This window comes from Microcebus murinus, chromosome 29, assembly GCF_040939455.1.
Source record: "Microcebus murinus isolate Inina chromosome 29, M.murinus_Inina_mat1.0, whole genome shotgun sequence".
Lineage (NCBI taxonomy): Eukaryota > Metazoa > Chordata > Mammalia > Primates > Cheirogaleidae > Microcebus > Microcebus murinus.
This window is the reverse complement of record NC_134132.1, coordinates 6,715,438-6,736,414: the sequence shown is the minus strand read 5'-3', so window position 1 is coordinate 6,736,414 and position 20,977 is coordinate 6,715,438. Positions and strand designations below refer to the sequence as shown.

At 34.6% G+C, this 20,977-nt stretch overlaps 1 protein-coding gene, 1 long non-coding RNA gene and 1 pseudogene across 11 annotated transcripts in view; 1 reads left to right on the top strand and 2 right to left on the bottom strand.

Annotated features, from left to right (window-relative positions):
- Nucleotides 1-20,977, top strand: part of PDLIM5 (PDZ and LIM domain 5) — a 187,163-nt gene that overhangs the window by 92,169 nt on the left and 74,017 nt on the right. For 4 of the 10 annotated variants that reach the window (XM_075998757.1, XM_075998756.1, XM_075998755.1 and 1 more), the window contains exons 4-5: nt 12,256-12,298; nt 14,477-14,568. In XM_075998757.1, the coding sequence (XP_075854872.1) occupies nt 12,256-12,298; nt 14,477-14,568 (135 nt within the window). Of the gene's footprint in view, nt 1-12,255; nt 12,299-14,149; nt 14,569-18,084; nt 18,102-20,977 lie in introns of all 10 variants that reach the window. The other 6 variants (XM_075998754.1, XM_075998752.1, XM_075998753.1 and 3 more) reach the window with 2 other exon arrangements.
- LOC142865592 (uncharacterized) lies at nt 510-575 on the bottom strand (annotated as a pseudogene).
- On the bottom strand, nt 4,265-6,782 carry LOC142865541 (uncharacterized). The gene is made up of 3 exons (XR_012915745.1): nt 6,695-6,782; nt 6,218-6,274; nt 4,265-4,347 (listed from the first exon to the last, which is right to left on the bottom strand). It is a non-coding gene; the product is annotated as an uncharacterized LOC142865541 (long non-coding RNA).

Here is a 20,977-nt window from a genome sequence, read left to right as displayed (position 1 = left end):
TGCAGGCTAGTTCCAAACTCCTGGCCTCAAGCGATCTTTCTGCCTTGGCCCTCCAAAGTGCTAGAATTATAGGCATGAGCCACCATGCCTGGCAGATTTAAGATAATTTCAATTTATCATGGGTTTAGTGGGATGTAACCACATTGTAAGTTGAGAAGCATATATTAATATATATATGAAGAAAAAGTTAATCCCCAATGTGTGTAAGTTTGTCAAATGTTATTTCATTGTAGAATTGTGGTGTAGTAGAATTGAATATTAATGTGAAGAATCCTACTTTTAACTTTCCTTTAGCTTATAAACTTTTTCATTTGAATCTTTTATTTCAGTCACACTAAAGGGCTCGAGTAGTGAGATAGATTGTTAACAATGAATTTGACTGTAAAGTACCATATGATTATAATGTTAAATAGATTTGTAGATTCATTACATATATATATATTATAATATTACATAATTATATATATAAAATATATATAATAGATATATATACACAATTTTGGGGGGGGAGTGTCTTCTGGTCCTATGAGGACCAGAAAACCTGCTAGACAAATTCTAAAAGAGCTATAACACTAGATTCATTTTATAAATGCATGGAAATGCTATACACATTCTAGGTTATTTTATTAATCAACTACAAGTTGAAGGTATAGTACAAGATAATTTACATATATTGCATCATTTAATTCTCAGAATAACCCAGTGAGGTAAGTGGTATTATCCTTTTATAGATGAGGAAACTAACATAGAGTAAGTTAATTAACTTAGACTAATTTACTGCTGTTAAGATGGTATTGGTACCTAAGTCTTGCTTGGCTCCAAATAAAATTCATGTTTTCATTTTCTTGATATTATGATGTCTCTTTGTAATGGTAATAAGGTAGGTGAGTGGGAATAATTATACCCATTTCTCAAATGAGAAAACTGAGGCATAGAAAAGGCTGAAGTATAGTAGAATGGGCAAGAAAATAGTAGTCGGCCTATTTTAACAGATTTTCAGTTTTTCTGTCCATATGTAAGAGGATTCAATTCTGTCCTGAAGTATCCCAGGGCAGTAGACCAGGAGACCAGTGGAGTGCATTCTGAGTTCTCTGTCTGTAATTTTGTTTCAACCAAAGAAATTGTCTTTTTTAAAAAAATTAAATATTAGACCTTGAAATATATTCAAGTGTTACCAAAAATTATAATACCTAATTTAGGAATAAAAATTTTAGCTAAGTTTTCTATTTCATTTCTCTATAAAATGAACTGTTATGGTCTTTTTTTAGGGGAGTAGTAAACAATTTAATGAGAACTAAGTTACATAAGTAGATGTTGATCTTAAGTGTTTTAAATAAAACCATGTGTTGCGTCACCTCTGCAAGTAGTTATAATGAAATTTTTGTCTAGAGAATTTCAGTTATAGCCATGATATATATATGAGTCTGTATGGATTTTCATGCTTTTTGTTTTTGCTAAACTAAAGGAAATAAATTTATATCATACAATGAGGATTGTGCTTAGACCAGTAGGAAATGGTGGTAGTTTGCCATAGACTTATTGTTGTTTTCTATCATGAGACATGAAAAACTAAAGAAAAATTTTATTATGATTTTGCTGTTGATGTTGTGTAAAGTCTGCCTGGGCGACCTGTCAATGTATATATAACTCTTTGATTTCTTAAGCCTTTTCTGAGGATTTTGTAAAGTTTCAGGAACTGGCCTAGTTTTCCTAGGATCCAACTTTATTAAGCATAGCTACAGTAAATAACTAGGTTACAACAAATGTTTTTGCTGACGCTGAGATGGAAAGTTGTAATTATCTGAAGTGGGCAGGACTATCTAGTGCTATTTTTACAAGGCTCCTCTACCTCTAAAAGTATTCCTTCATGGCTTCTTATAGTCACATTCATCAATGTTCTAGCACAATTAACTGCTGATCTCTTTCTTCAGAACTCACATAAGGCATATATTCAACAAAAAGAAAAGTGAATCATGCTGCATCTTGTTTTCATAGGCACGCTAAAGCATAAGAATATGCCAGTGTTTGCTTTGGGGTAGATTTCCCTAGAAAACAGATCAGTGAGTTGCTAAATTGCAATTTTATGTGATAGACAGCTGAAAACAAGGCCATGGGTGAAAGCAGCCAAACTCTTAGATGTTGTGCATGTCAAAACAGGAACAAAGATTAGAACGCAAGTTCCATTTTTCTTAAATATGGATCCCAGCATTAATTAAAGTATGCAGCTCACCCACAGCCTTGGGTGTGGTCCCTGAACACAGCTGCTACTCTGTTCTGTAAATTCTTATATTTTATTACCATGTATGACTAGGCCTTTGGGTTATAATCATTGATGCAAATGAGAGAGAAGGAAACACGTTAGATATACAGTAACATAGGTGTTTTTGACCTTGGCTATTTGTGTCTTCTGACTTTTTTTGGTAGAGGCACTTCTGGACAAAATTTTAATATGTTGAATTTCTTTATGGGGATTGGGAGCAAGCTTGTTCTGTGGCCAGTCTGGGATAGTTTCTTACCTATGCGGATGCCATCACCAATCACTGTGATGGTTTCAGAGGCATCCAAGGCCCACACTGTCCCCCAGACACTGTCTCCGAGGGCAAGTGCACATAATCGCATGCCATCGTAAGCCCGGGTGTTGTCCTTGGACCCAGGATTCAGCGAAGGGCCTGAGGGGAATTTGGAAGAGGAGAGTCACTGAATTCACTTTGATGATGCAACATATAACCACCTTCTTCTCCATCTAACTTTGCAGAAACTAATGTAGCTGTCACCAAGCCTTGGATTGTTGCTACCTAAAGGACTGTTTAGAAGACAAGCAGGCCTTAGTTTTATTCTGGGGACATAGGGGTGACTCTGCATATTATGGATGATTTGGAACTGAGTTATTCCATTTCCCGTTATTACTATACTCCCCCATTATTATGGCAGCCCAGAACTAAGATTTTCTGAAATAAGACTGGTGAGGTGGCTTTCATATAATTACTTGATTTTAACATTGGACTCTTCTCTCATAAAAACCTAGAGCCTGGAAGAAGATTATAACTGCCGCTTGTGTTTAGTTTTTCAAGTCACGCAGGATGACAGATATAGCCGACACTGTGATAATGTCTGTTGGTCTGTTGATAATGGCAAACACTGTTCTTAGCACCTTACAGATATTTTGCAAATTAGTTTTCACAATAACTCTGTAAGGTAGGTAGATATTGTTATTATCCCCATCTTATAGGTAAGGAAACAGAGAGAGGTTGAGTAATTTGGCTTTGGTTAAACACCTAGTAAAGGCCAGGCATGGTGGCTCAGGCCTGTAATCCTAGCACTCTGGGAGACTGAGGCAGGCGCATTGCTTGAGGTCAGGAGTTCGAAACCAGCCTGAGCAAGAGCGAGACCCCATCTCTACTGTAAATATAAAGAAATTAATTGGCCAACTAATATATATAGAAAAAAATTAGCCGGGCATGGTGGCACATGCCTGCAGTCCCAGCTACTCGGGAGGCTGAGGCAGTAGGATTGCTTGAGCCCAGGAGTTTGAGGTTGCTGTGAGCTAGGCTGATGCCAGGGTACTCACTCTAGCCTGGGCAACAAAGCGAGACTCTGTCTCAAAACAACAACAACAACAACAACAACAACTAGTAAATAGGGGAGCTAGGATTAGAATCAGGGCAATCAGCTTTTAACTCTTTGGGATACTGGGCATTTTAGAGGCTATGTTCCATTGCTTATCAAATTGATGAGGCTAAGGTTTAGGTGATTTTTAAAAATTTTCCTGTGGTTTGATTGTCTTTGAAGCTAATGTTAGTATCAGGTTTATTTGCCAATCTGTTCTGAGTTCCTCTCAATTTGTCATAAATAACATTTTCCTGAGAGAAATAAAATAACTAGCTAATACAGACAGATTTTCAGGGTGAAAAGGAATGTTGTATGACACAGTCTGTGTAGTAGAGGTATTCATGTTCCCTTGCACTTGAAGAGACCTTGTGGGTCAGTTGGTCTAGGCTTGCCCTGTGCAAGAATCCTCTAAAACAGTGGGACAGTTCCTGTGTGGGCATCGCCACTGGGCAGCCATTCCAGTTAAACAGCTCTAAGTAAAGGAACGTTCTTTGCATTAAAATCTTACTATTGGTATTTGGCGAGAACATTTTAGAAAAGCAGCCAAAAGAGTTAAACATCAAAATAGTCCTGGAAGAAAAGAATCATTATCTTGAGAAGAATCAGGAACTTTGATGCCAAAGTTACACATATGCTTTTTCATTTATTGTAAATAGTTTTTTAAAGATCACAGCACGGAGCATGCTGTTTGTTTTTTCTACGCACTAGTTGTCATCCTTTGTGAGGTCTCAGATCTTTCTGTAATAAAAAGAGGAAGTTAATATGATAGGAATTTACTATTCTCATTCTCTAGAGGGCTTTTAGGGGATCCTTAGAGCCAATGTAAAGAAGATATCAGATTAGAGAGTATGTTTTTCTCCCAGTAAGGAATCTATTACATTTCAGTGTTTTTTTGTCTTAAGAGTTAGACATCAGTGTTTGGCTTCTCCATATTTTCACCCAGTGTCAAATAGGGGAAATCTCTGTTGTCTAGTTCAGTTTTATAAGTACTTGCTAGAGGTTGTCATTGTTGGAATAGCACGTAATCTGTGGTCAGGAGTTCTGTTCTTCTCGGTGATTATAATTACGTGAAAAGCAAATTTGGTGAGGATGAGCTTTACAAACATATCCTACCTAGAACCCTGTGTTAATTGGTGTTGTTGCTAGATCAGTTAATTTTGTGCTTTTGTGGATATTATTGCATGCAATACTTTTTCTTTTCTTTTTTTTTCTTTTCTGATAGATACATGGTCTTGCTCTGTTGCCCAGGGTGGAGTGCAGTGACACAATTATAGCTTACTGTATTCTTGAACTCCTGGACTCACACAATCCTCCTGCCTCGGCTTCCCAAGTAACTGGGATTACAGGTGCATGCCACCATGCCCAGCTAATTTTTATTTTTTTATTTTTAGAGATAGGGTCTTGCTATATTGCCTAAACTGGTCTCAAACTCCTGGCCTCAAGTGATCTGCCCACCACAGCCTCCCAAGTGCTGGGGTTACAGGAATGAGCCACCATGCCCGGCCCTGTATGTAATATCTTTCAAAAGTTAAAACTAGTTTAATGGTGTTCTAGAAATGGGATGTTTCAGTACAATTCAGTAGGCATTTGTATGTGACAACTATTAGCCAGCCATCATGTTTATTATGTGACCTATCAAGGTTCCAGAACTTTATGAGCTATCTGCCTTTGAGTCAGGTTAATTTCATCAAATTGGGGCTAATCTATTTAGTTTATCTGGTCAGAATGAGCATCTCCCCCCACCCTGTTGTTTGGGTTCGTTTTGTAAATGAAGTGGACTAGAACAGAAAATGTCTTAATGGGTTGCACGTGAAAATATGTTTTTTATTGGTTTAGACTTATACTAGGGTAGACCATGATACAAAACATATTTCCTGCCAGACACGGTGGCTGATTGCTGTAATCCCAACACTTTGGGAGGCTGAGGCGGGCGGATTGCTTGGGGCCAAGAGTTTGAGACCAGCTTGGGCAATAGCAAGACCCTGGCTCTACAAAAAATAAACAAATTAGCTAGGCGTGGTGGCACCTACCTGTAGTCCCTGCTAATTGGGAGGCTGAGGCAGGAGGATTGCTTGAGCCCAGGAGTTGGAGGCTGCAGTGAGCTGAGCTATGATGACACCACTGCACTCTAGTCCAGGCAACAGAACAAGAATTTGTCTCAAAATAAAAGATAAAATACATTTTTGACTGTATTGTGATAAAAAGTTTGAAAACAGTTGTCTAGGTCAGTGCTACTCAATTTGTGGGCCCTGGGTTACTGCCACTCTGAACTATTTGTCCTTGGTCTGCAGTGAGATAAGTACTAAAATTGAGAGTAAGCATTTAGGACCTTTTGTAGCAATTTCACATTGCTATAGTTATCAAACTTTTGATCAGTGAGTTTGTCCCATTGAACAGGTCAGGTGTAGACCAGTTTGAGTGTTGAGCTTCAGTGGTGAGTCACGTATGTTGTGAGATATGGACCGGTAAGCACTATTTTAGGTCATTTCCTAATATATTACTGTTTGAATATAATCTAATAGATTAGATTGAATATAATCTAATATATTGGATTCAAACAGTGGTGAAGAGAATTATCATCCTAGTTCTTCTAGGATAATAAACTTACCTTTTGGTGAATTAGGCATCATGTGTTGCTAATTTGCTACAGTTTCAGATTTTCTACCTGTAACATAGAAAAAGCATTAGAGTGGAGAATATAATTTACATTTTATGTAATTCTTTTGTTTCCAAAAAAGATTCTAGTATTTTGTCAATGTTGAGGAGCTTTAGAATTCTAATTTAGCTTAAGTTTTACAAGAGAATCATTAAATTATCAATCAGAAGTATGAGCAATAATGTCTTTTATAAACAAAATTCATTTTTTATAAATAAAAATAAAGTTTCTTAATGAATACAAATAAAAGAAACAATTGAATACCTTTCAGCTCTTTTTATGTGGTAATAAACATGTGAAGTAAATCACAAATATAAGAATTTTTAAAAATAAACAAGTACTGGAAAATTTAGCTGGCTTTAAATTTTCCCTTTTTCAGATTTAGATATTATTATCACTTTGAATACTTTGAATACTTTTCAATCTCACTTAGAGTAAAAGACCAGGTCCTCATAATGTGCTCTGGCTCCCAGCTCTCTCTCCAGCTAGCTGTGTCTGTCACTGCTTTCCCCAGCTTTTCCTGGGACCGTTCTAGCCCCCCTGGCACATTCCTGACTCAGGGACTTTGCACTTGCTGTTCACTCTGCCTAGAATTCTTTATCCCAGCCTCCTATTCAGATTTGACCTCATTATAGAGGCCTTCTCCCACTCCTTTATATAAAATAGTGTGTCCCTTCTGTGTCTTGCTTTACCATACTCCATAGCACTATTACCAAGTGTCACCTCTTGCTTGCATGTTTGTAGCCTGCCTTTCCCAGGTAGATGTAAGCACCTTCAAAGGAGGGACTTTGCCTGTTTTATTCATTACTGCTGTGATGACTGAATTGCTACTTTACAAGACTGTTTCTTTCTTAGAGATTTTCAGGTTCTTAAATATTAACCATCTGAACTTGGGTGATAGCATTCACATTCTGTCATGTGTTACCCTTTTATTTTCTTCCTTCCATCTATCTGTCAGTTCTCTGGCTTGACTGGTTGATGAAAATTTCTTCTCAAATCCTAATCAACTTCTTTGGCCCCCAGAAAAAGATCATTACAATAAAAGCACTCACCCTTCCTTAGAGAAGAATTATCAAGTGGTAGCTGCCTGTTGTGGATATATCAGAGCTGCACGCAATTTAAAGCCAAGCATGAGCACAGGAAACCACAGATACTCAGATGGACAAGAGCAATGCCCTGGCTTTTGTCCTGTTTCTTTCTTTCTCCCACTCTTCAAAACCAGCTTTGGGTGTTTTTCTCTCTGTAGAAAAAAAATGTCCTTTATTAGTTCCCATAGTAAAATACAGAAGATGCAAAGAGGGAGAGAAAGTGAGACTATGTTTATGAATGCGTGTGTACGTGATTAGTACAGTCTTTTATAAGCTCAAAGCTGTTATAATATGCTGATATATAACTATTTTGTACTTTTTTTAATGGAAATATAATCTTTACATATTCTCAAATCATTTAGAAAAAGCCATTGCCATAGTGATTTAAATGTTTAAAGTTTGAGTTTTTAGGACAGTAGGCTGGAAGTGCAATAAAGTATGGAGAAACTGTTTAAACAGACATCCTTCTGCACTCTTGAGTGCTCACTTTTTATCCCCCTGGAGTTGCTTTGTTATTGCAAATTGACAACTTTGCAATTAAAGTGATTAATGATGTATCCTAGTGTTTATGGGTCCCAAGGTCAGTGGGTCCAAAGATGGCCATGCTGTGGGAAACTTCGATAAGAGCTCATCTCATAGAAGATGAACCAAAACCCTCCTCTTTTCTGTATGATTGTTTATGAGTTAAATATATTAGATACGGTTGAAGGAGTTACCAAGACATAATGAGTAATGTGAATAATCTTTATTGGTCTAATTCTTAGTTGTTGCCTAATTCCTCATGCTTAAACACTTATGTGAACATTCATTGAATACTTTATTAATTTAAAAGATGTTCTTTCATAAAGCAGTATTAGGAAAATGCATTAACTAGTTAAAAGTATAACAAGTATAATACCATTCATTGGATCTCCTTAAGATGCAATTTTGCTTGATTCTTTTTTATCTGATTCTTGATAGAGCAATTGTTTATTTATGGCATTATTTTTTCCTATACATCATTCTAACCAGTTTAGTACAATTTTAGTTTCTAATATAACTCATTATAACCTAAAACTCCTTTCAACTGTTCAGCCAGAAGTTCTGAAACTGGTTATAATGTATCAGGAATCTTTATTTTGCATACTACTTTTATAAAAAATCAGTCAGCTTATGGCTTTGTTGTTTGAATTCCATGGGCTGAGGACAGTCAGTCTAAAGCACTGGTACCTCACCATCACAGCTTACAGTGGCTTCACACTAAGGCGAGAGAACAATAAACAAATTGTTGGGACGATGGCACCAAGCCATTGCCAGGACACTACACAAAAGTGACTTGTGATGATCACGGTAGTTCAAAGGGAGATATATTATCCCATTGTGTATTTGCCAGGATTTGAAGAGAAAAATGTAGGGATAATTTTTTCTAATTATATCTTAGTTTTTAAAGCTGTTTATTCATTTAAACACCTTTTAAAATTACTTGCTTCTATGTAGTATAGGCATTGCTAAAGTGAAAGATGATCAATATTTGTCTAAAGAAAGACAATTATAACAGTTTTAATCTTGAGAAATGCTTTTTCTTATTCATATATTTGGATTTTCTTACCAGGGAATATTGGAAACAGATATATTCTAGTTTGGTGAAGGAAATAGGATTTTCTTCTATAAACATTGATTAAATATGCATATAGTCTTTTGATATCTTATTAAAGTCCAAGAAATCACAAATTTGATAAGAAAGATGATTAATATAATGAAAGGTTTTGGGGATTGTTAAGTATTATAATATTTCTTTCCCTTAGTTTTAGCCACTTAGAGGAGACTTAAGTAAACATTTCACACTTTATGAAGATTTGTTCTTTCTTTTTTCCCCCAGGCTGTCTCACCAAATAGCCAAATATATTGTTCTTTCTTTAGACATTTCTTTAAAATAGCGTTTCCCAGAGTTTTTTCCCCTCCTAACTCCAGTCTTGAGAAATGTTTCCTAAATAATGAATTGTCCTTCAAATGAGTATGGGCAGCCATAGTATTTTCTTCTTTAGACATTTAAAGGCTCTGAGAAGTTCTGTGTCTGAGATGCCCTATAACTTTAACTCTTTCTTTCCCAGATATATTTGATAACAAACCTTTTTTTTTTGTTTTGTTTTTTAGAAAGTAGTTTTCCATGAAACATGCTTTGAGAAAAGTCTTCCTTATTATAAAAAGTAGAACATGTACATTGTAAAAAATAGGAAAATATACAAAAGAGAAAAAACAAATATTCCTAGAGTACTTCTCCTAAAATATTAGTGTTTCCATTCTTTTTTTCCATGCACCATTCATGCTCTACATGCTCTTTCATATCTTGTTTCCAAATCATAAAGTAAGCATTTTATCATGGTAATGCAGAATTCTTTCTAAGAATGATTTTAATTGTTGTGAACAACTTGACTTCTGTTTACTCCAAAAAATAAAATAAAATAAAATAACAAACTAAAAGGAAGGTCATTTTTACAGAAGGATTCAAAATTTATGTGGCTAAAATCATGAGCTTCTATGAATGTTCAAACAGAAGTCCCCTGGTTGGCATGCAGTAAAGTACCTCTAAAGAACATTCTTTTTTAAGTTTCAGTGATTCTGTGACTCATTTGGTGGTTATTTAAATATTTAAACCAAGAGAACTGTTGTTATTGTATCTAATGTCAGCTATTTTGTTTGACATTTAATTATAAGCCAGCCTATTTTTTTTTCTCTATAAGAAGATGTTTGTGTTTCTAATGGGTAATAAACTCATCTTAGGCTTTTGAGGGCATTGTTCTCTCTCTTTTCCCTGACTACTTGTCTTAGTTTATGTCATTGCACTTGTGAAACTTTATCAGAAGGCAAGCCGAGCAGACATTCAAATTTCAGATTTAGAAATTTTTTTGGTGAATTCAAAATTTCAAGCAGTATTTTTATAGAACTTTCAATTAAGAAAGTATGTTAGGACTTATTATTATTTTATATTTTCTCAACAAAGTAAGAAGTTAGATTCCACAGTTAATGAAAACTAACCATTATGGAAGCTTTGGTTATTGTTGCTAACACTCTTTAAATGAGAGCTAACACTTGTGAAAAACTAAGGGGTTTGTTTCCATCGATATAGGATATATGCATTTCATTTTAAGACTGGAAATAGTGACTATTAAACATCATGGTCTTTTTTTAAAAACTGTTTTTATGTTGCTAGAAGTGCTTCATGCAACTTGAAATGTCCAGGTGAAAAAGAATACCACCCTCTCTATTTTGACAAACTTTCAGTAATGTCTTGGGTGAATTTAATAAGTTGATCCTTTGTGATTACATCTTATTGTGAAATTTCAGTGAAAGGAAGATTCCACTCTTCTGTACTTGAACTTTTCTTTGCCTGTTCTAATAGCCCTAGAAGCTAAAAGAGAAATTATCTGTTTGAGAGTACACATGGAAAGTTATGCAACTGTACAGAGTGCAATCTGTATTGCAATAACCAAATGTTAGCATCCATTGTGGCTTCTCCTTAGGGTAGCCATGTGTTCAGCCAGTGCCTGCTATGGCTAACTAAATTAGTTGTTATTGGAAAATTTAGTTGCTGCTAAAAATGTTGATCAGAGTTCATTATTATAATAGGTTATGCTCTCAGAGACCCAATATCCTATGCTGGTGTCTCCTAATTATGATCTGTTGTCTTTGTAAGCAAAATAATCTCATAGTTTGTAGCTTAAAATTATTATTAATATCACTTAGTATTTATCTACTATGCTTAAATTTCTCGAATTTCTATACTTTATGTCTTATCCTCAGGCTGATAGGCTATGAGAGGAGTCAAATTGCTTCTGGCATATTGAACATAGCATAGCATGTACCTTAACAATGGATAAATATAACCTTTAAAGCATTCGAGTATTTCCCAATCATTTAGTTACTATTCTTGATTACAAGTCAGTATATTGTTCTATATAAGAACCATGGGTCTCAGCTCCATTCTAAGCAATTTACTTACTCTACCTTTGAACTTCTTTATCTGAAAAATGAGGATAATAGTTTTTACTTTGGTTATTGTCATGGTTTTATGAGATAATCGCTCTAAACAAATTATTACTATGGAGCCCGTGCTAACCAAAGTCATGGTAATAACACAGTGCAAAAGAGCATATATTAAAAATAAAAATTAATTTGAGTTTGGAAATAATTATGTTGTATGCATGGATTTTTGTCTTTTTCTTGTTCTCTCTCTTCTACATTCATTACTGATAACCTGTTACATGCTAGGCACTGTGCTGACATACAGACACAAATGGGATATGACCATTGCCTTTACTGAAATTATAGCCTAGTGGAAGACTTTACAGTTTACTTTTAGCATAACAAATACATTAACTTGCATAAGCACTTAAGAATATAAATACAAAATAAATACTCATTCAGTGGCCCAATTCAACCAGAAACATGTTCAGTATCTTTGCAGAGAGACCTTATATCCTGTGGATGTATTAATGGATGTTAGGAGAAAAAGGCTATTGGAGATAGAGATTCAGATTAGATGGTCGAGGAACCACTCTAGGATCAGAAAGTCATGTTTATTACACTTTTACCCTTTTAGGTGTGGAATAGCCTTAATTTAAAGATTAAACGTGGATGCATTCACAGACAGGTTTGACGTTTGTCTTTCTTCAGTAAAGTTGGTAGAGAACTAGAGACCGCTAATGAATACCTAGTAATAAGAATATTGGATCTTGCAGGGTTTGATTTATATGAACTAATTAGAAGATTGTGAATAGTCAAAACTATGAATTATGAAATTATGAATTCTGAAGCTTTAGTATATTAAGGTACCTAATAGCAAAAAATTCCATTAATGAGAAGTTTGCAAGTTTGTAAAAATTCATGTTTTTTTTTTCTCTTTTTCTTTCTTTTTTCCCCCAGAGCATCTGCTATATCCAAGCCTGAGCCAATTTCTGTTCAAAAGGTGAGTGTCTAATCTAGCATCGCTGGCGTACATTCAATGGTGCCATTTCTGAGCCATTGTAATTTCCATTTCTGTCTCAGGCCATACTGACATATAGTTAATAGTCTCAATACAATTATCCTCATTGTTTTTCTCCTTAAAAATGAGGAGAAAAATGGAAATTAGCACATGCAAAATTATTATTTGTAATTACACTTATGTCATAAAACATTATATCCAAAGCCATGCATTATCAATAACTTATGCCCAGTTTCTTATATTTCTATTCACTTTTAATGTACCAATCTTTAATCATGTATTTTTTGAAGAGAATAAATAAGTAGTTAACAAAAATGAATATCACAATAAGTCTTTAATAACACTTAATTAATAATAACTATTTAATTACATTTCAGAGTATTCTTAGATTAGGTTATTGGCAAGTACCAAACCTTCTCTCTTATATATCCTCAAATTGTCTCAAACCGTTATTCATATATATCCGGTTTATGCTTTTGGGGGTTTTCTCCCTAATTTTATTTGTGCCTCTTCATTTGAACTACTCGTTATACAAATTGAGCATCCTTAATTTGAAATTTCAAAATATGAAATGCTCTGAATAAAAAACTTTTTGAGCACTAACATGATGCTCAAAGGAAATGCTTATTGGAGCTTTTCAGATTTCAGATTTTTGGATTTAGGGGTATTCATGTATTCTGCAAATGTTCCAAAATCTGAAAGCATTTGAAATCTGAAACACTTGGTCTCAAGCTATTTATTTGTGTAAGGGATACTCAGCCTGTACTGATTTGCTTAAGCATTAAGCTACTTATTTTTCTCAGTTTCCTTTTGTTTATAAGATTAATTTAGATTACCTTTTTTCCTCAAAATTAAACATAATAGAGCCACCATAGTATTTTTTTAAATATGATTGTTTTTCTTTTGGATGATAGTGTGGTGAGTAGAGATTTATTTTTGAATGTCATAGAAGCTTAATCTGATTTTTAAAAAACTTTATGCTTTGAAGTAAGGATTTACAAACACAGATTCTGATAATTTTAGGAGAAATTGACCTTTATTACTAGTTATTTTTCTTTGCCTACTTGCAATGAAAATATATCAAAGATCATTTTTTCCCCTTATGTAACTATTAAATATTTATTTTGGAAAAGGAAAAGAATTTTATTCTGTCTCTGAATCATATCTTAAAACATTTGGGGAAAGAAACAGAGATGGATTACAGGAAAGAGAAAGGACTGATTTTTGTTTTGTTCATTTGGTTGCCTTTTTAAGTTTTTTTTTCCAAATTCTTTATTCAAGTTAATTAATTAGAATGTGCACATTTCTGAGTTAGATGAAAATTATCTTATTCTCCATTTGTTTAAAGAGTTAGAAATGTGCTGCCGCATGAATAAAAAATTCCACTCTGGGGAGAAATTAAACATTTTGAAAGATGGAATTATAATTGAGGCTCTAGATATTTTAAAATAAAATCATTTCACTTAGCAGTGTTTTGTTTATTGTGGAGTATTTTAAAGGTTTTCTTTTAGAATATGTTAATTTGACACAATGACCTTTAGGCTTTCTGATAGTTTTCCTACTCTATTTCCTAAATATTTCAAAACTGCTTTCATTTTTATATATATAAAAAAATTTAGACTTAGTGTGTGCATCTGTGTTGTGCATGTTGGGATTAGTTAGTATGCATGTTATGCTGTATCAACTCATTGTTTTTATCTGGAAATGTGATGTTTGAGTTGCTAACATGACTGTGTTTGTCTTTTTACAAATCAGCTGTGTGCTCTTTTCAGTGAAATATATTTTGCATGTGTTTGGTGTGTTTTTGTGTATGTTTATTTTTATTTTACATAGGGAGAACCCAAAGAAGTAGTTAAACCTGTGCCCATTACATCTCCTGCTGTGTCCAAAGTCACTTCCACAACCAACATGGCCTACACTAAGGCACCACGGCCTTTTGGTTCTGTGTCTTCACCAAAAGTCACATCCATCCCATCACCATCGTCCGCCTTCACCCCAGCCCATGCGACCACTTCATCACATGCTTCCCTTCCACCCGTGGCTGCCGTCACTCCTCCCCCATTCGCTGCACCTGGACTGCATGCTAATGCCACTGTTAGTGCTGACCAGTGTTCATCCACGCTGAGCGCTGGTAAAACTGCAGTTAATGTCCCACGGCAGCCCACAGTCACCAGCGTGTGTTCCGAGACTGCTCAGGAGCTAGCAGAGGGACAGAGAAGAGGATCCCAGGGTGACAGTAAACAGCAAAATGGGTAGGTGGCTAAGGGTGCTTTCTGCTCTTATCAAAACTCTTCTTTCAGGTGACTTCCAGGAAACACTTAATCTACACCCTCTCTCCCCCTCCTCAACTCCATCAGCTGCTCTTTGAAGGAAGGGAGATGAAATTTTATTCGCTTCATTAGCATGTGGCCTTTATATTATGTACATATGGCACTTTCTGCAAAGCAATTATAGGTTAATCAAAACCTAATTGTGTATTTGGACGTGTTATGAACCATGTAACATACTCTGTAACTCGTTTTCTCCCAGTCCTGGCACAACATCGAGCAGCTGGCACTTACAATGCAAGGCAAATCTTGAGTCTTTCTTGCTCTGTGTTTCCATGTTTGCATTCTTTTATTGGCTACCAGAAGTTTAAACAGAGTGATTACAGTTGTTGTCACATTATGTGTCTCCCCCTAAAGGGAGAGGAAATGAGGAGTGAGTAAGAGGCTTTTTCCTGGGAAGTAGTCTTAAGAAAACAGAAAACCAGTCCATTTTTGACTCATGGGCATGTATGAAGCATTAGCTTAGAGGAGATAGCTAACGACATACTTTTCAGGTAAGCTTAAGTTAGAATTTATTGTTTAAAAGTAAACAGTAATGAAATAATAAGGAATGCTTAGGAAAGCATCAGAAGTAATTTAGAGAATATTTTCATTTTAAAGATTTTTCTAAAATGAGGGAGTTTAAACCAGTGGACATTAAATACATAATGTTAACAAGTTTTCGGAACTCTATTCCTAATAAGTTTTCCCTTTTGAGGTATATTTTTTAAAAAATTGGCTGAAGTTATTAATTTACTTGAACCACACATAGTTATAAGATTACATACACATCAATTTTTCAGTAACCTTCCTTTATAGAAGGTCATTTTACTCCTTTTGGAATTCAGTGATAATACTTAAAAGCAAATCATTTACGTAAAATCATTTTGATCAGATGTTTTGTGACAAAAAATGTACTTTAAAAGGAAAACACGGAGAAATGGTTTGCATGCCTGATGGTTTTTTACCAATGCCAGTTCCCAGGAAAATATAATTAAAATAATTGCGTGGATAGGTCCTTTCTATGAGATAATCCCTTCCGAATGTTAATTCATGTAGTGAAGAGACTGTGCTTTCGGTAGCACTGCTGCCATGGCAACTCTGGGGCTTTGAAAGAAAAAGTGGCAGGGTTCCAGGGTGCTGCTGGGAGCAAGAGCAGGAGCTGTGAAGAGCAGCTACTGAGTTGTACAGATGGCCTCGTGGTTGTGGGTGGCTTTTTAAAGTTTTGATGTATATATTGAGGAAAACTAGCGTCCTTCAAATAATGTTATTTTTTCTTTCATGTGAGGAAGAGAAACAGTATGGAGTGTTGAGGTGTGTTTGCTTGTAACTTTTTTTTTGTACGTCTATTTTAAGACAATAGATTTTTAGAGCAATCAAAGTAGATACCCGGGAAAGAAAGACGCTGCCTGTCAAATGCTAGCGACACAAACACTAAAACAGAAGTTTACTACGTTTATTAAATTGCAAGGTCAGTAGAAAAACAGCCATTGAAGGAAGCATCTCAACTAAAATCTTTGCTCCTAACATGTCTTAAAAATTTACAAGAAAGTCTTAATGAAAAATTGTAGAGGTAAAAGCAATTTGAGACTATGGAAAAGTACTGCATTTAAGACATCTGAAAACACCACGCTTAAATTTTGTGTCTTATAAGCACAACATTGGTGATAAAACTTGAAATGATTTGAAGCTTATTATTTTCAAACTGAAACTAGGCAGTGGTATAGTTACAGGGCCTTTATGGTGGCTTCTCAATCAGTCGACAAGTGTTTATTAAACACATGCCTGCTGTCCCATGCAGCAAAATCCAGGAGAAAAGGGATTATTATATATTTTGCATCATTAACAAGCAGGTTACTGCTTTACAACTGCAAACTGGATACAATTAAAAATAACTTGATTTCAAATGTTATCTAGGTGCTAGGACAAGGAAAACTTGATTGCTCTGAAAATAAAGTATGGTATCTATGAAATTCTAAGACAAATTTGCAGTGTCTTTTTTCTCACTACATTTAAGTAGAGAAACCAAAAATAAATCACATATTTTACTAGTCATTGATATGTCATTTTGAAGAGTAGGTGTTTTGTGATATTGATGAATGCATTTTCTGCATCAAATGTCAAACTGTTTTTCTGAAATCTAAGTCAAACTTTTTACTATTCTCAGATTTTTATAATGTTGCAAAATGTCTGCAGTAAAACTTTTGAAGTTGAGTTGTTACTTTTTATTAATTACTTTTTAAAATAATATATACCAGTGACCAACATTTTGAAAGTTCAGTAGGATGTAAAGTTAAATGCTTAAGTTGTTTTTTTCTTCAAAGCACCAGGAAGACTACTAGTTTTTAAGTGATTTAAGTAGCTAGCTAATCTGCCAAGTTGATAGACATCCTACCCAAATTTGTATAGGCTTAATAAACACAAGATTTAAAAAAGTCCTTATAAATTAACTAATTACTAAGAAATAATTAGCTATTCATCCTAATAGTATGAAATCTGTAGATTATATTGATATTTTTAGACTATTTCTCAATAATACTATGGAAGTATTCCTGTTCCTTCTTATAAATAATGATTAAGGCACATTAAGAAATTTTACGACTGGATGCAGTGGCTCATGCCTGTAATTCTAGCACGTAGGGAGGCTGAGGCAGGAGGATCACTTGAGCCCAGGAGTTTGAGGTTGCTGCGAGCTATGATGATGCCACTGTCCTCTAGTCTGAGCAATAGAGAGTGAGACCCTATCTCAAAAAAATAAAAAAAAAGAGGCCGGGCGCTGTGGCTCACGCCTGTAATCCTAGCTCTTGGGAGGCCGAGGCGGGCGGATTGCTCAAGGTCAGGAGTTCGAAACCAGCCTGAGCAAGAGCGAGACCCCGTCTCTACTATAAATAGAAAGAAATTAATTGGCCAACTGATATATATATAAAAAATTAGCCGGGCATAGTGGCGCATGCCTGTAGTCCCAGCTACTCGGGAGGCTGAGGCAGAAGGATCACTGGAGCCCAGGAGTTTGAGGTTGCTGTGAGCTAGGCTGACGCCATGGCACTCACTCTAGCCTGGACAACAAAGCAAGACTCTGTCTCAAAAAAAAAAAAGAAAGAAAAAGAAAAAAATTTTAAATCTTCCATTTACACATACAAATTATTGTTCATGGCTGGCTGTTTTCATTACTTCTCTGCTTACTGTAAGAGCAAAGTGTGACTTTATATTCCAAACTGTAAGGAAAGCTGTTTTGCGCCAAGGAGTTTTATTGATTTACATTTTCCCTTTCCATATATCCTTGCATTATAATGTGCCACTGCTTTCAAGAGGTAAGTCTTTTAGTATCCTATATTAATTTCAATTTTGTTGGACTGCGGTTTCTTCTAACAGTTCCTGTGTGGTATTTTGAGGAACTTGGACTTGAAAGACAGAAAAATAAGAATATGGTAGTAATATTTTTAAATGCTTTTCTCTTTGCAGAAAACACAGGTGACAAAGTTAGTATCCACATTACTGGAGAGGAAATATGGTGATTTATATATGAGTAATCAGCATGAATGCCCGATTATTTTGCAAAATAAAGTTACATTTTGCAAAAGAGCTATAATTTAGAATAACCACATTTAGTGTTTTTAGTAAGTTTGGTTTGCATCGCTATGTTGTAGTGAATTGCTTTATAGTAATGAATAGTAGTGTTTAACTTACGTCGTAAAATATATGTGGGGCTTGCTGTGTAATGGTTTAAAAGAAGTAGTGCTTGGAGGAATGTAACTTATATCAATTGAGACTGTAAGAAGACAAAGGTAAAGATAGAAGAGAAAGCATTTGCACCACTAGTGAATAGCATATGTAAAACTGAGTCAATGTCCAAATTCATATCAAAAGTCAGTGTTTCCTAGGTAAAGACTCTAAGAACCTTTATGACTTCTCTACAGAGTTTTAATTCAAACAGTGTTTGAATTATATACCTTTAATTTTTTAAATTAATATACCTTTAAATCTACATACCTTTGAAATTAGTTTAGATCTATATACCTTTGAAATTAGTTAAGAGAGATAATTATCAACTTATTAAATGTCACAGTTGGTTGGTATAGACATTGGGAATTACGGTGGTATAACTTTCAAACCTTGCTTTTGAGTTCCATTAGTGCTGACACTAAGCTGGTGATTACTAGCTTTAAAAATAGGTAAAAATCATATTAGATAACAACTTAAAGTTATTTTATATTAACCAACTTATGATTATTCTGAACATGTGCTAAAGTTTCTTTTGCATCACACTGTAGATTAGAATCGGAAATACTGAATATCAATCTAGGGACATACCAAAGAGAATTAGCTATCACATTATTAGAGCAATGTCATTCCAGTGTGGCTGTGTAGACATCTTACTGATTGAATAGTTCAGGAATATTGCATACCAATATATTACTAAAACATCCCCAAATCCTGATTATTATTTGTCTATTTATGATTAAATTCTTATATAGAGCGACTTTGACTAATTACTTAATTCCAGTACAAGAAGCAATTTGACTTATAAAGGGGAAAAATGGAATTTGGAGAAATAAATCTAAACATTTAGGTTAAATATTAATATAACTTAAAAAAATTCAAGATTGAGATTCATTAATCTATTAGATTGTACTGGGCATTGTTCTAGGTGTTTCTAGATGCTTTATGTAATTTAATTCTTATTTACATTTTGAACGCTGAAAGATTACATAATTTTCTCAAGTCATGCATCTTGTAAGTAATAGAGCTAAGATTTGAGCCTCAGTCTTTGGAAGTCAGATTTTGATGTGCTTTCCTCTGTATCACATGCTTGTTGTGACTTGAGTTTATTTCTGTGATTTTGAATTCGTGTTTTTTCTTGATGATTATAGAGTTGAATTGAGGCCATACCAGTGAATTGATGTGCATATGCTACAGTTGGATTTGAGACTACTGTTTTTGAGTGGTTGGGACATCTATCTCAACAATAAACCTGTGTTTGTGCAATTTTCAAAGTGCCTTCAAATATGTTAAACTTAAGACCTTATGAGAAATCTGTATGACAGAGAAATTGTAGTTCATTTCATTTTTGAGGAAAATGAGGCTCTGGTAGATTACAGTTTGTCCAGGGCTCAGCAGAAGTCAGCAACATAGCAAAGATGAGAAGCCAGGACATCTGAAACATGAAAGTATTTGTTTGACATATTCACATTGACATCTTTAGGTTGAAATCAATCAACTCTCCACTTGCTGCCCATCACCAAATCATAGAACATTTTCCACCCCCCAACTTCATGTTGACATAAAACATTTTTCCTAAACTTTAAAATGTTTAAATATACATTCAAAATTCTACTCTGTTCAGGAGTTTATTTTGCAAAACTGTTTCTCTGCTGCTTAGTACAGCAAGGCAGAGGAGAGAATGCTTCACATTATGGCTAGAGAAGAGTCAATACAGGCAGGCTATTGAGATCAACTTATGCCTGCATCCTACCCTCACTCGGTGAAACCTAACCCTCTGTTGAGTTTATGAAACTGACTTTGACATGTGGAAATGTACCCACACGGACCAATCTTAGCATTAAAACTGGTAGGCAGTTTTTTTTTTTTTACTATGTTTATAATGAATTATTACTCTCTCTGGCTGAATGTTGTTGCAGAATTGAAGAACACTACATTGTGTTCTCTGACAAACTGTATAGTTTATAGTTTAGTCTTCTCTATCCATAATGGAATATGAATGTGTTTCTAATTATTCTACACTTTATTTATTTCTAATTATTCTACACTATGTGAATGAATTGCTTTGAGATTCTCCCTTTTCAGGTGTTTTTAACCTAGTTCCTTTACTGTGTCATATAAGATATGCCTTTCTAGGCAATAATTATGTCACTGATATTACAGAACTATGGAGTTCCCAGAGATCACTAAAGTTACCAGGACTTGCTTGTGGATGAGGGTGGCAGTAATCAGGGATAGGGGAGAGAACGGAAATTGAGTGATAGCCCATTATTTATGATCCATTGTGCTTTCTACATTTTCATCATAATCACTGCATTTTAAGAAAGAATAAAAATATCAAAATAGATTTAGAATAATTTATATGAGATTAAATTGCTATTAATATATACCTCTATTATGTGGCACTGAAAGTTTCTCTTTTATCCTCTTCTCATTTTAAAAGTGATTCTAAAATGATGTTTCTACATTTTATGTCTAGTTACACTCTAATTTTTGTGAGGACCATAATAAGAATTTGCATTCATGTTAAAATGTATTTTATAAAAACCTGGACATTTTTAAAAAATAGTGGATCTTTCTATTTTGGCATTCAGTAACTTGTGACTTAAACTAGCATTATATACACAAAATAGTT